This window comes from Nothobranchius furzeri, chromosome 13 (assembly GCF_043380555.1).
Source record: "Nothobranchius furzeri strain GRZ-AD chromosome 13, NfurGRZ-RIMD1, whole genome shotgun sequence".
NCBI lineage: Eukaryota > Metazoa > Chordata > Actinopteri > Cyprinodontiformes > Nothobranchiidae > Nothobranchius > Nothobranchius furzeri.
The window spans coordinates 65,865,368-65,880,599 of record NC_091753.1 but is presented as its reverse complement, the minus strand read 5'-3'; the positions used below and the strand labels follow the sequence as shown (position 1 = coordinate 65,880,599).

General features: G+C 41.5%; 1 protein-coding gene across 1 annotated transcript in view; it reads left to right on the top strand.

Annotated features, from left to right (window-relative positions):
• Positions 1-15,232, top strand: part of cab39 (calcium binding protein 39) — a 59,959-nt gene that overhangs the window by 2,668 nt on the left and 42,059 nt on the right. Inside the window, exon 2 of the mRNA XM_054743457.2 lies at positions 8,643-8,797. Within this exon, the coding sequence (XP_054599432.2) occupies positions 8,684-8,797 (114 nt within the window). The 5' untranslated portion in view covers positions 8,643-8,683. The remainder of the gene's footprint in view (positions 1-8,642; positions 8,798-15,232) is intronic.

Genomic DNA, 15,232 nt, shown 5'->3' with positions numbered 1-15,232 from the left:
AAAACACTTACAGAGAAAAATAAAGTTAACAGCTGAAATTGCAGAATATAATACAGTTAAAGAGCAGATTGTAGAAGAAAGTAGTCGAGTATGAAAAGTGGTCAGTGTATCCTCCAGCAGTCTAAGCCTATAGCAGCATAACTACAGAGATAACTCAGGATAATCTATCCTATTTAGATATAGGCATGTTGGAGGCAGGGCAAGGGAGAGCCGTCTTTACCGACTGTACACTCCACCTCCCTCTACTCCCCCACTTGTCCAGATTTAGGCTAACATCAGATTTTAACCATAGGCCCTATCAAATAAAAATGTTTTAAGCCTAGTCTTAAAAGTAGACAAGGTATCTGCCTCACGGACTAAGGCTGGGAGCTGGTTCCACAGGAGAGGAGCCTGATAACTTAAAGATCTGCCTCCCATCCTATTTTTAGATATTCTGGGAACCACCAGTTGACCTGCAGTCTGAGAACTATTGCAAGCGCCTTAACTAGAGCTCAGTCAGTTTGTGTAATTTCCTCCATGGTTTACGTAAAAACTAACACTTTTATATGCGTGTTGGAAGCCGTTATGCAACAAAGCTCTGCCTGATCAACACTATAAATGATAAATGATCCACACTTGTATAGCGCCTCTCAGAGTAAGGACTCCAAAGTCCTTTACACTACAGTGTATCATTCATCCATTCACACACACATTCACACACTGATGGTGATGAGCTACCATGTAGCCACAACTGCCCTGGGGCGCACTGACAGAGGCGCCCCACTATTTAATTCAGTCGTTTGTTATTCTTCCAATCCATTACTAACCAAAACCTCATGCTTTATGCAAAACATGAAATGATTTTCAGCATACCAATCTTTACAGAAAACATAAAAGCCCTAAAAAACTGCACATAAAATATATTTAAAAAACAAAATTCACTTATCACTTAGAGCAGTTGTTCCCAAATTTTTCTGCCTGACCAACAGATGTTCCTTCATATTTTTACGTTATTAATAAATTTTCATTATTTTTGGAAAGTTTTTATTTACTAATAAATATATAAATCTCTTTTAAAATTTTATATTTGACCTTTTTTATGATTATGTGGCACACTTGACTTCCATATTAACGCATCGGCATCTGCCTCTTTTTTACGACTTTTTTTTTTTACATTGTCGCTACATCTGTCACGTTAGCGGTGTTTTCCCATCATTTCTACATCCACCACGTCCCAGAGAAGGTTAAACCAACATCAAACCCAAAGTTTGGAGCTTGTAAACTCCACACACCTCTCGTGCAGCACCAGCTGTCTGATGCTGCAGCAGCATCAACCTTCCCGGCTGGATGAGTGAATTTCTTCATCAGAGTCAATATTCTGCTTCATAATCAGAGTCAGTCACGACCAGACAAAGTGATCAGTCAACAAAGACCAGACCTGCTGGCAAATATACGTTTTATCGAATATCTGCGCTCTTCATGCTTCTCCTCCTCTACCCGACTGGGAGTCTCTCAGCGGGAGGCGATTTTCAAACTCTAAAAACTCCCAAACTTTGCTCAGCCTGAAGGTTCCACATCTCCTCTATCTTCTGGTGTAAAGTAGTAACTTCATGAGGGATCATATTTGTAGATGAGACTTGTTAAAGTCAGCAATGAGGCTTTGGCGTTTATAACGAGTAAGTCCCAACATGACAACAACGTACTGAAACTAGAACCAACATGCATAAACAGACAGATCGGTCCCGCCTGCTTACACTGTTGGTCTTTTTTAAATACGCAGTATTTGTTGCCTTTTTCGCTTCATCCTGCATCCTAGCAGCAACCACTTTGGCGCCTCTGGAGTCAGTGTTTGTTTACGTCATGCTGCATTCAGTGTAATTGGAAAAAGGAGCTTCAAGCGCTAAACCTCCGACTTTGTTTTCTTTCTGGCCTTAGTTGGGGGGGGGGGGGACGGATCGGGGTCGATCTGAATCTGGGGGGGACAGATCCCCCCCGTCCCCCACCCTATCTGCGCGCCTGGGTGCAATGACTAATCCAGTGGTAGCTATAGCGCCCCCCTGGCACCGCCACTGCTCTCATCCCAGAGGCTTCTTCCAGACTTTGGTTGTGGTCAGAAACAAACACACTGGTCTTTTTCGTTTTTCCTCCAAAACATGTTTGTGTCTAAATGAAGGTGATGTTGTTGTTCACAGAGTTAAAATTCATGTTGAAGTTAAGATTATTTCATCAAGTAGGACCTGTGGTTAGCTGACTCATGTAAAGCTTGTCATGTCTTGAAAGAACCGGAATCTGGAATCGATAGGAACCGGAATCGAAACAAGGAATTGGAATCGGAATTGTTCAAAATCAAACGATGCCCAACCCTAGCTTCGTGTAAACCTGAGCTGGTCACCTGCAGCTTGTGCAGAATCAAATGTCTCTGGGGAGCTTGCTGAAGAGGGTTTGAGGTTCTGGACCAAGTCCAGCGGACCGTAGCCTCAGACAGACTCTTGGATGTTTAAATGTAGTTCTGGATGGATCCGCGCTCCGCTGACACACTCGAAGCAGGCACTGAATAATGAGCGCTGCTTCAAAGTTTTAAATCCGGAAACATTTCACCAAATCAAATAACGAAGTCTTCCAGACTCTCTGAAAGATAGAAGGGTTTCCACTTTCCTCAACACCGCGCCACTGTGCACAGACGCTCTCCGAGCTCCTCCTCAGCGCCACTGTCAGCAGGAGATGAAGGTGCTCAGATACGCTGATGGAGATATTTTCTTGATTGTTACCTCCGCGATGTTCTCTGTAACGTGTAAAATGTTTGTCAATAACAAACTAACTCACGGGCAAATAAACAAATTGCCTCCTGTAAAAAACAACTAACGGCTCAGCCCATCGCTGATGGTCGATGCATTCGTCCCATCGCCCAACCCTCGTTCAGAGTTGAAAAAGCAGTAGATATGAAGTCTCACAAGGTTTTGCTGGAGTGAAGTCTTATTTCTGACTTTACTATATTATAAATACATGAATGGGTTCATCCCATATCACAAACAAAAAAAGAAACTGAACATGAGAACACACCAACAACACCGTCAGTTTCCCATGCCGCTGACGTTTTTTTTGAAGATCTCTATATTCTTTTGTGGAAATGCTGTAAAGCTCTGGGAAATCCGACACGGCAAGTATGAACTGAGAAGCATCTAGGGCTATTTTAATAGTCGACCAGTCGTGTCATTTATAAAAGTTTAGCTTATTGCACAAGGATGCGCTAATATACCATCATTAGTCTGAAGTGTGATCAGCTCTGGGCCATCTTACCAAACAACTTTAACTTGTAACCTGCTAACCGTCAGCAGTCAGGGGATCAGTGACAGCTCTGAGGGTGTGCTTCACCAAAAAGATAAAAGATATTAAAGTTAGTTTATTTACCAGATTAATAATTCTCTTATATAAAATAAAATAGGCTAAGATTTAACACAAAGAAAAAAATGTATGCTTTAATATTAGTTTGCTCGTCAGCAACCTTTTCATTTGATCATAAAAGGCATTTTATTCTAATGTTTGTTTGTGTCCAGAGAGTAACACACACACACACACACACACACACACACCTTAAATGTTGTTTCATATTTCCTTTTCATCATGGTTGTGAAGTGGGACTTGTGTTTCCTGGGTTGAACGGCTTGATCATCTCTTTGAAACCTTGATACCAACCATGGACAGGAGTCTCATGACCAACATGCTCACAATGTCCTAGATTAGATTTGTGCATATGTAACGAGATGTGTGTGTGTGTGTGTGTGTGTGTAATTAGATGTGTGTGTGTGTAACTCTTGAAGTACGTGTTAAAACAATGTCAAGCATATGATTAGGGCTGCAACTAACGATTATTTTCATAATCGATTAATCTGTCGATTATTTTTTCGATTAATCGATTAATCGGTTTGTTATTGTTTAGCTATTTAACCTATACAAGTGATGAATACATTTCAGTTAAGAAAAAGAAAAAACATAAGAGAATTGTGCAGTTGACTGCAATCTATTTTATTGCACATGAACACAGTCAGCAGTGTAAAATGAGCTAAACAGTGCAAAATATCAGTCCAGAATAATTTTTTGGCATCATAATATAAGAGGTAAATTCCATAAAAAATAATGTAGAATCTGGAATAGAGTTTGTAAGTGGTATGCATTGCTGGGGGTGAGTGTCTTGTTCCCCATGTAGTTGTCCATCGTTGCTTGTTTTTTTCTGCATAAGAAACACAAATAAACTGAATTAAGTACACATATAAAATAAAGCAGCACACACACTACAACACTAAATCAATATTACATTATTTGAATTAATTAACAATATACAGTGATCATTTATTTTGACAAAAATGTGTTGTGAGGCGTTTTACAGCGTTAGATAGTAAAACAGCCTTTTAATAGTTAAAAAAAGGACTTTCTGAATTTCTCCTGTATTTAAAAATTGAAAGCGTACAACTATGCTGCGTTATATTCACCTGGACACAGCTCGTCTGTATATTTTTCTCCGCGGAGTTGTCCTTTTTTGAATGAGGAACACAGTTATGGGTTTGTGCCGTTTTTCTCTTAACGAGAACATTCTTATAAACAGACGTGCTAAATTTGGCAAGCGCATGATACACAACACGGAGATTCACGATTGCATCTAGTCAATCAGAAGTAGAACACCGTAAACTGACGCGGCAAAAAAAAAAAAAAAACATGTTTAACATCCACTATAACGAACTCAGCTAACACTAAGTCCCAAATGTGATCTGCGTTAGCTTGTTTATTTTCTGTTACTTACCGGACATTCCTCTGCTGCATCAGCCCCCACGTTTTCGTCTCAAATGTTCACTTAGGGACGTCGTGCTTCCGTCGTGCCATGGTTTTTGCATATTTTGTAGGTCACCGGTCTTTTCAAGGCATCTAGTGAAGTGCTCCCATACTCGTGAGGTTTTTGTCCGGGGTTTCTCTTGTTTTGTCGCTTCTATTTTTCTTCCGTATTTGTTGTTGATCCGCCATCTCTCACAGCAAGATGCGCGTCAGTAACGTGATACGTCATGAAAACCGAGGGCACTTATTGGCTAATTTCTTCTTCTACGGCCCCACTGGTAGATCAGTGGCTCATTACTGCCACACACTGGCGGCAAATTTAACAGATTGTAACCGATGTCAGATTGTGGTAAAAAATAGACTTTATGCGGTAAAATATGATTATTAAACAACTAATCGATGACTAAAAAAGTTGTTAACTATTTTAATAATCGATTATAATCGATTAAATCGATTAGTTGTTTCAGCTCTACATATGATGTATGTGGCAGATTGGTTTCACATGCTGTGGAGTCTGGCTGGCCTATGGGCTGCAAGGAGGCGCTGCCTAAATAGAGTGGTGTTGGTTTGCTCGTGAGATCTGGGCGTCTCTGCTGGGGTCTCGTCGTTTCCATCATGGCGTCGATCGGCTCGGTGGTGTGCCTGTGTGCCCGCGGTAAGCAATGGTCGCCTGGTGTATTGTCAGCTTGGGAAATTGGTGGTAACATGCAAACAGTTGTGCATGGTTTGTGCTGGCCTGGAGGAGGATGGGGTTTGTGTTGTCCAGCCCGGGTGGGGGACAAGAGCTCCGCCGCGTTGAAGGAAGGAGTCTGGTCTACAGAGCTTCCTCGGTGGCGAGGGATCGTTGGTCCCTGGAAGCATTTACCACATGTTCAGCTTCCAGCTAACTGCTGCCTCTGTCAGGCTGAAGGAGTGGTCCCGTTCTGAGGGGACACACTGAGAAGTCAGGCCGGCTAAAGCCTAGTTTATACTTCTCCGTCAGCTCCATGAGGGAGAGACACGCACGCATGGAGACGATTTGCAGTTTTTAATCTCTAAACTCCACAATATTGAATAGAAACACCCAAAAGTGTTGCTCAGACTGAAGTTACACAACTCCACTAGCTTCTGGTGCTAAGTAATAGCTTCATGAGGGATTATATTTGCAGCTGTGGCGCGTTAAACGCAATATTGCGACTTTGGGGTTAATTTAATAAAGGGTTAATTTTACAGTCCTTATGTTATGGTTCTAATTATTGACATGGTAATTTATTTTGGTGTTTTGGTTTTCGGCCTTGGCTTCCTCATTTTTGGTCTTGGCCTAGAATGTTCATGTTGGTGCGTGTCTATCTGGACCATATATCCATCCTGCCAAATAAATGTTAAAAAGACCACCTTCGGTTTTTAGGGATTTGGAGATTTCTTCATACTAGTGCAGTTGTCACTATATCCTTACTAATAATTTCTATTAGTAACAACAGAGCTACATAAGAATGTATAAAAATACATTTAGTACTACGATCAGTGAAAGTACTTGTGTGTATAGATACTAGGAATTACAGAGAGGTCCAATTGCTTTGCTTTCTGATTTCTGCAGCTGTCAAACTGTGAGAACCTGTTCACTAGGTTTGGGCATTCTTTGAATTTGAACGATTCCAATTCCAAATCCTTGGTTTGATTCCAGTTCCTATTGGTTCCCAATTCCGATTCTTTCAAGAGGAGGGGTCCAAAAACTTTACATGTTTTAAATGAGCCAGCTAACCTGATGAAATCATCTGAATTTCAACATGGATTTCATGAACAGTAACATCCCCTTCATTTAGACAAAAACATGTTTTCAAGGCAGGAAGAAAAAGACTTACAGCAAAATCAGTGTGTTTGTTTCTAACCACAACACACACCAACGAATGGGAACTGAAAAAGCTTCGAGGATGAGAGGCAAATGACTGTTAAATTAATAGTCTGCTATTTTGTTACTCAACATCGTTGTGACGCGTTGACTAATCGTGGCAATCCTAACGATGTCACATGCACAAATTAATCGCCCATTGTCTTTTTTAGAACTGTCGATTGGCAGTGGGAAAAATTATGCAAATCGCCTAACCCTAGTAGGATCTGTAGTAGCATCTGTAGTGGGGTTTAAGAGTAACTATACTGAAAAAGTTACATTCGGTTATCACAATAGATTACAACCACTGTTTGGCGTGCCGTGGCTTTGCCTGTTGCATCTTCCTTACATAAAAAAACACTAGCTCACATTTGTTCAATAAAGTTCTGGGGAAAAAGTGACTTGAAAAGATGTCGCACAAGTGCTACGTCTAAAAATAATTTATCGTACGGTGAGTTTTTTTTATGACACGTGTGACATAAGTTGCGCTGTACAGCCCTGGTGTGATGTCGTTTAGTCCGTGTGCACCAGGTGATTTGTGTGTATTTAATGATTTGTAAGAGGCAAGGCAACTTTATTTATAAAGCACATTTCAAACACTGGCGCAATTCTATGTGCTTCAATGTACCAAGAGCTTAAGTTGCACACAGAAATGTAAACACAAGTTACAAATCAAAAATTACACTTGCACAGATCTAGTCACACACACACACACACACACCTTTTGAGACTCGTTTCTACCAGTATTATGGTAAAATGTCATCTTCGCTATGTAAAATGATTTGCTCCCTTTGAGATTTCTTCAGCTTAATTTGTCTTCGTCACGCTTCAATTTTCAGAGCAACAAACAACTTTTACTCCCAAAGATAACCTGAGTAAATACAGAAGGCTGTTTTTGAATGACAGGTTCACTTAATAAGGGAAGTAAGTGATCCAAACCAGTCTGGTACTGTGTGACAAAAACAACAGAATAGTAAATACTTTGGCCCAGAGTCTATTTCTGTGAGGTTGCAGTAGACTTTGTGTTTTTTTCCAGCACAGTCTGTGATTGCTAATGAAGTAGCTGTGGGTTAGTGGTGACCTAACCGTTTTGAACCCAGCAAATGTGCAGCCTTCCGGCTTGCGTCACTGATGCTGAAGTGGGCCAGGAGGAGAGATGTGGTTCTGCAGCCACCTGAACAAGCGTTAGTCGTTGCAAAAGGCGGATTTGGTCACCTGGTTAAGTACAAGTGTGTGTGGTTTAGTAAAGAAGCAGGTAAGTGCAGAGCTCTGTAGTGTTGCAGCTGCTGAGTTATTCCTGACAAATCACATATAAAACAGGGGGACTGGACTTCCCACTGGGCTGCCTGGTTTTCATTCCTGGACAGGGATTGCTCTAGCTGTGGAGTTCCTGCCAGGGCGTGAGATAAAAGTGTGACAGCTCCTGGCTTTACATTTAGTCTAGAAGGTTTGTGTCTAGCTTTAAATGTGCTTTCAGTTAAGTCTCTTTAGTCAAAATGAGTTGTGTAAAAGACTGAAATGATGGTTCTTCTGTTGGACTTTGTCATTCTTCTTCTCTGGTTAGGAATATTTGGCCTTTTTTCTGAATTGTTTGAAATGTGGTTAGGTAAGTCATCCAGTTGTGCAGGTGAAAGGCCTTCTATACACGGAGATGTGATTTAGTTGGGTGTGTTTACTAGTCTAAAGCTGCTGAGGTGCATCAGCAGGGCTGGATCTGCTGGTGACTGCAAAGGGGGTTATACAAAGGTCTAGTATGATGTCATGGCAGGCCTTGCGTGGTTAATCATTCACCTTTTATGATCAGAAGATTTTATTGCTACTCAATGAGGCGTTAAAGATTAGAATTGATGTGTGTCCAGGTTTTAAAATGCTGCCGTGGGCCTTTTCTCACGCTGGAGCATCCTGTTTTCAGTTTGATGAAACCTGACTCTCGGCCTAAAAGAGTTTTCTGATGATTTTTCTTTCCTGCCAGGTGGACAGACCCCTGCTTGGTCACCGTGGTAACGCTCTGCCATGCCTTTCCCTTTTGGCAAGTCCCACAAGTCACCGGCAGACATCGTCAAGAATCTTAAGGACGGCATGACCGTGCTGGAGAAGCATGACATCTCTGATAAAAAGGCAGAGAAGGTATCTTCTAGAGGTCGAGTGATATATATTTATTACTGATGTTGATGTCAGCCGTAGGTCGATACGTACTTCAGATTTTCATGGCCGACATCTAGACAGTTTCCCCCTTATTTTCAGGCTAAAATGTCACTAATAACATCAGTTGATGCAGAAAAATTTTAGCCTGGCCTGCCAGACTCACACTCTCTGGATACTCGGAGGCAGAGAGCACCAAGAGGGGCGGGGCTAGCCAGCTCAAATAACCAATCAGAAAAACACGGAAATGACAACTGTATCGCGCAACGTGGTAGTTTTTTAGCTGTAGTCAAAGATTTTGTCTGGTGACAGAACAAATGTCTTACTCTAGAAGAAAGGCTTTTAGTGCTGCCCGAGGATATGCCCAACTTTAAATCGGCTTTACTAAGGACAAATATCCGCCAATGTACAAAAATGGTAAGTATTGTCCAAGCAAAAGGCCTTCTTTATAAACCTACTGAGGATTTGCTTTCCTAAGTCACAGACATTTGGGTATTTCTCCGCTTTAAATGGGTCCTTCACTAAGAAACCATTTTGCTTATTATTTTTTAAATCAGTCGGTCATTCTGAGTTTAACATGTTGATGTTTATGTATTTAGCAGACGCTTTTGTTCAAAGCGACTTACAAGTGATAATCAGCATGTTGCCCTTTAGACTAACAACAACAACAACAACAAACAATTTCCAGTCAGTCGTAGGAGGCTGTGAGGCAGCATGATGAATCATGGAGAGGAGGGAACAAGGAGTGGACAGCAGAGAGAGGGGACAGGTGCAGGGAGGGTGCTAGTTTAGAAGATGCTCTCTGAAGAGCAGGGTCTTCAGGAGTTTCTTGAAGATTGAAAAGGAAGCTGCTGGTCTGGTAGTGCTTGGAAGGTCATTTCACATTGAGAAGAGTCTGGATTGTCCTGAACGTGGTGTAGGCACTGCTAGCCGACGATCCTGTGATGACATGCATGAACATGCAGGCTCAACATGAAAATGGTCTCCCACACCTATTTTTTGCATTAGCTGCTGATGGAATATGACCTAAAATCTATACGCAATGCATTTTGAAGCACATGCGATGACAATATATTTCACAATATAATCTTTTCTTCTGTTTACACATGTCAAAATGACAACATTCTAACATACAGTGGTGTGAAAGACTCTTTGCCCCCTTCCTGATTTCCTATTCTTTTGCATGTTTGTCACACAAAATGTTTCTGATCATCAAACACATTTTACCGTTAGTCAAAGATAATACAAGTAAACACAAAATGCAGTTTTGAAGTGATGGTTTTTATTATTTAGGGAGAGAACAAAATCCAAACCTGCATTGCCCTGTGTGAAAAAGTAATTGCCCCCCTTGTTAAAAAATAACCCAACTGTGGTGTTTCACACCTGAATTCAATTTCTGTAGCCACCCCCAGGCCTGATTACTGCCACACCTGTTTCAATCAAGAAATCACTTAAATATGAGCTGCCTGACACAGAGAAGTAGACCAAAAGCACCTCAAAAGCTAGACATCATGCCACGATCCAAAGAAATTCAAGGACAAATGAGAACAAAAGTAACTGAGGTCTATCAGTCTGGTAAAGGTTATAAAGCCATTTCTAAAGCTTTGGGACTCCAGCGAACCACAGTGAGAGCCATTGTCCACAAATGGCAACAACATGGAACAGTGGTGGACCTTCCCAGGAGTGGGCGGCCGACCAAAATTACCCCAAGAGCGCAGAGACAACTCATCCGAGAGGTCACAAAAGACCCCAGGACAACTTCTAAAGAACTGCAGGCCTCACTTGCCTCAGTTAAGGTCGGTGTTCACGACTCCACCATCAGAAAGAGACCGGGCAAAAATGGCCTGCATGGCAGATTTCCAAGACGCAAACCACTGTTAAAGGGACTTTATGGAGTTTTGAATTTGTATGCTCGCGATTGCCCCCTCAGGCCAAAAGCGTAACGGCAGCTTCAATAGTAGGCTCGTGCACGAGGCGCGCATGCTGTAAGTGCACACTCCTTAACGAAAATAACAGCTGAGACAGTCCCGTGTGTGTGTGTGTGTGTGTGTGGCCCGGAGGACAGGAGAACGCGCAGCTAATTAATTAAATAATTTGGTTCTGTACCTTTCTCTTCAGCACAGCCGACAAAGGTTTATGATGGGTCAGTCCTCCTGCATGCTCAGATCATTCCCTTCCCTTGCTTGAAAAATTGTTCCAAAATGAAAGTTGAACCCACATCTTTTTTATCTGTGAATTCAATGTCGTTCGGCGAGTCTCAAATAAAAATTTGGGCATCTTACTGTAAAAAAATAACATTAATGTAAATAACAAACTCTAAATAAACTATGTTCATGTCCAGAATCGAACCCAGGTCTTCTACACGAGAGTCCGATGTCTCACTAGGTGAGCTAAAGCACCAGTGATGTCTTTTGTGTCTGTAACATTTATATCCTTGATGACAGCTGAAACAACGTTCAAAGAATGGTTCGGAGTGAAAATGGCTATTTTGTTGCTAATTTGTAGGAAATATCTAGAAGAAAGTAGCTAAGGGTCCTCAGAAATGTTGCTAGGTTCATCACTAGGCGTTAGGAACAGCGACAAAGTCGCTGAGTTGGCACTACCTCACACTCTGCTGCTAAAGCTACTGATAGCAAACGCTACGGGCGATGCCTGAGCGTGAACGCGCATGAAGCAGCCTGCTCGACCCGAGCATCTCTCTTTTTCTGTGATTTTACAGAAAAACAGGCAATCACAGTAAAAATGCCAGGGCTCATTCTACAGGACCAGGGCATTGCAGGAGAATGTATGAAGAAGACATTTATTATTTCTATACATGTATTGGCTGTCAAACTTCCATAACGCCCCTTTAAGCACAAAGAACATTAGGGCTCGTCTCAATTTTGCTAAGAAACATCTCAATGATTGCCAAGACTTTTGGGAAAACACCTTGTGGACTGATGAGACAAAAGTTGAACATTTTGGAAGGCAAATGTCCCGTTACATCTGGCGTAGAAGTTACACAGCATTTCAGACAAAGAACACCATACCAACAGTAAAATATGGTGGTGGTAGTGTGATGGTCTGGGGTTGTTTTGCTGCTTCAGGAACTGAAAGGCTTGCTGTGATAAATGGAACCATGAATTCTACCGTCTACCAAAACATCCTGAAGGAGAATGTCCGGCCATCTGTTCGTCAACTAAAGCTGAAGCCATCTTGGGTGCTGCAGCAGGACAATGACCCAAAACACACCAGCAAATCCACCTCTGAATGGCTGAAGAACAACAAAATGAAGACGTTGGAGTGGCCTAGTCAACGTCCTGGCCTGAGTCCTATTGAAATGCTATGGCATGACCTTAAAAAGGCGGTTCATGCTAGAAAACCCTCAAATAAAGCTGAATGACAACAATTCTGCAAAGATGAGTGGGCCAAAATTCCTCCAGAGCGCTGTAAAAGACTCGTAGCAAGTTATCGCAAACCCTTGATTGCAGTTATTGCTGCTAAGGGGGGCCCAACCAGTTATTAGGTTCAGGAGGCAATTACTTTTTCACACAGGGCAATGTAGCTTTGGATTTTGCTCTCTCCCTAAATAATAAAAACCATCATTTCAAAACTGCATTTTGTGTTTACTTGTATTATCTTTGACTAATGGTTAAATGTGTTTGATGATCAGAAACATTTTGTGTGACAAACATGCAAAAGAATAAGAAATCAGGAAGAGGGCAAACAGTCTTTCACACCACTGTACTTCTAAATACTTCTAGAAAGTATAGAATGCCATTTATAAAACATTTAAAGGAGACCTAGAATATTCTTGTTGTTTTTGAATGAAGACGGCTTGGGTGGTCAAAAGTAGCATGCCAAAGTGTGTGACCTTTCTTGCAGCAATGCTGTTTGAATGCTGTATTCTGAAACTGATTGCTGAAGCTGAAACTAAGCTAAATAGTCAAAATGAGCTGAATGTATGTGAAGCAAAAATCAGTAATAAGCTGAAATATTTTAACAGCTGGTGTTTGAGTAGGACTAGATAGAAATATTTGTGACTTTAGCAGCATATGCTTAACAGCATTCAAAAATAAAGGTGCTTGTGGGACATTTAAGAGTGAGAGTGATGGGTGATTTATTTATTTTTCTTTCTTGGGCCTGGATCGTTTCAATGAAAAGAAATGCAACCATCTAAAAATATGTTTTGGTTTAGGGTGATCAGGAAGTGAAACAGACTGGAGACTGTGGTGGGGGGGTCAGTGCTTCCTAAACCATGGCACAAACACTAGTGCAAGTGTAGTGGTTTTAATATCTCCAAAAATGATATTGAATGTCATTTCAGTCATAGTCCAGGGTAGGGTCCTGTGGGTCAGTGCCGCATTGCAGGGCTTTGTGATAAACTTTGTTAACATTTATGCACTTTATCAAGGCACTGCAAGGGAAGGGCTGTTTACCTATTGGGATAAACTGAGTAGTGTTAATGCTGGGGAATGTGCCGTTCCGGGTGGGGATTTGAACTGTTGTACTAATTTTACTCTAGATAGATCAAGGGTAGGGATGCACCGATGGATCGGCATTTGATCGTAATCGGCCGATAGCGCCCCTATCGGTTTTGATCGGAATTTTCAAAATAGATCAAAGCAAACCGATCAGGTAGGGTTGTCACGGTAACCAGTGTAGCGCTAAACCCCGGTAAAAAAAAAAGTTGACAATAATAACCGTCTTGTTTTTAAAAAACTATATTGTCTTGGTGGGTTTACCGTGGCTGCGGTGTAGGCGCGTTGACCCTTACCAGCCACCGTATCACCTGCTGAAGTTGCCGGCGGCACATGCACGCTTTGTTTACAACAAAACTTTCTTGAAGCTAAAGCTGAAATAATGGTCAAAGGAGGAGACGGCAGCGCTCAGGAGGACATTTATTATCCCTCAAAGAAGACAAAGTCAGAAGTACGGGCATATTTTAGATATTTGAAGAATGCCGAGGAAGTTTATAGAAGACGGGCGGCTATCCTGTTTGCAGCACGAGCAGAAAAAGTGTCTGTGAAAGGCAGAAACGCTTCAAATCTCATGACACATCTGCGTGACCATCACCCACAACTCTACAGTCAACGCAAGGCAAGCTAACGTTAGCGTTTTAGCTAAAATGCGTGATCCGAGGATTTGGGTTGAGGGAGAACGCAACGAGTCGCTATATAAAGCAGCCGCAGCGCCGCTACCTGCATGTAAACCGTGTCGCGGACACCCCCATATTGAAATGACGCTATGCATTACGGGGCTTCCAGGGGCAGATAAGAGTTGGTCTCTCTCCGAGAATAATTATGAATTTAACAATGATTACTGCCTGATGACATTTTCCCACATCTGCAAAGCTCACTGGAAGGACACAAACCGAGGACAATATTTTCCTGAAATACGGATTGCTCAAGTAAGGGTAAAAAAAAAAGTATCTGAGTAGAAGGCTACTTGAGTACTGAGTATCATCTGGTCTAATATTTTTAAATGATGACATCAAACAGACATAAAATACGAAGTTATGGGCAAATATAGGTGTTTTAAAGACTAAAGGGGAAAAATGTAAACAAATAAACAACATAATTACAAATTAACACATTTTAGGCTAAATTTAGACACAAACTGAGGACAATATTTCCTGATATACAGTGTTTATTTAATTGTGTGAAAATGTAGCACGTTTAAAAAAAATACCGTGATAATACCGAAAACCGTGGTAATTTTGGTCACAATAACCGTGAGGTTAAATTTTCACACCGTGACAACCCTAATACAGACCATTTTAGATTAGGTTACATTTCCTTTATTCCCAGATTATGTAGTTTGTAGCACTCATTATAATGTTGTAGAAAATTTCTGGCCAATCCACGTGATCGGTATCGGTGATCAGCATTCTTTGATATCGGTATCGGTGATCGGCAGCAAAAAACCTGATCGGTGCATCCCTAATCAAGGGAGGAACCACATCTTTGGCCCGCTATTCCTTTGTCACAAATAGCGACAGACAGATGTATCTGATGTGTGGCGATTAAAAAAATCCATCCAGTAGAGGGTACACATGGGTTAAAAGGTCAGGTGGTAGGTAGTTAGTGCTGCTAGATTAGACATGGTTAGGGTGAGAGCACACAGCCCTGCTCCAGTTTGGTGCACGATTAAAGAAGAATGTGGAGATTGTAATGTGGACGGACGTGTTCTGCATCAACAGCAGTTAACTTATCACTGCTACATAAACAATAAGCACTGCTGAGGACAGCTAAGTGATCTCTTCTTGTCTGCTAACAGCTGCCAGCACTATACATGGTGAAAATCACCAGTAAACTCAGTCACATGTTAGAGCAGAACACCGGTTTGCTCATATCTGCTTCAACCCCTCCTAAATATGGGCTACTGCTTCTCCATTTGCAATAGTTTCTGTTTGAAGGTCTGTAAAGGAAATGTTCATTT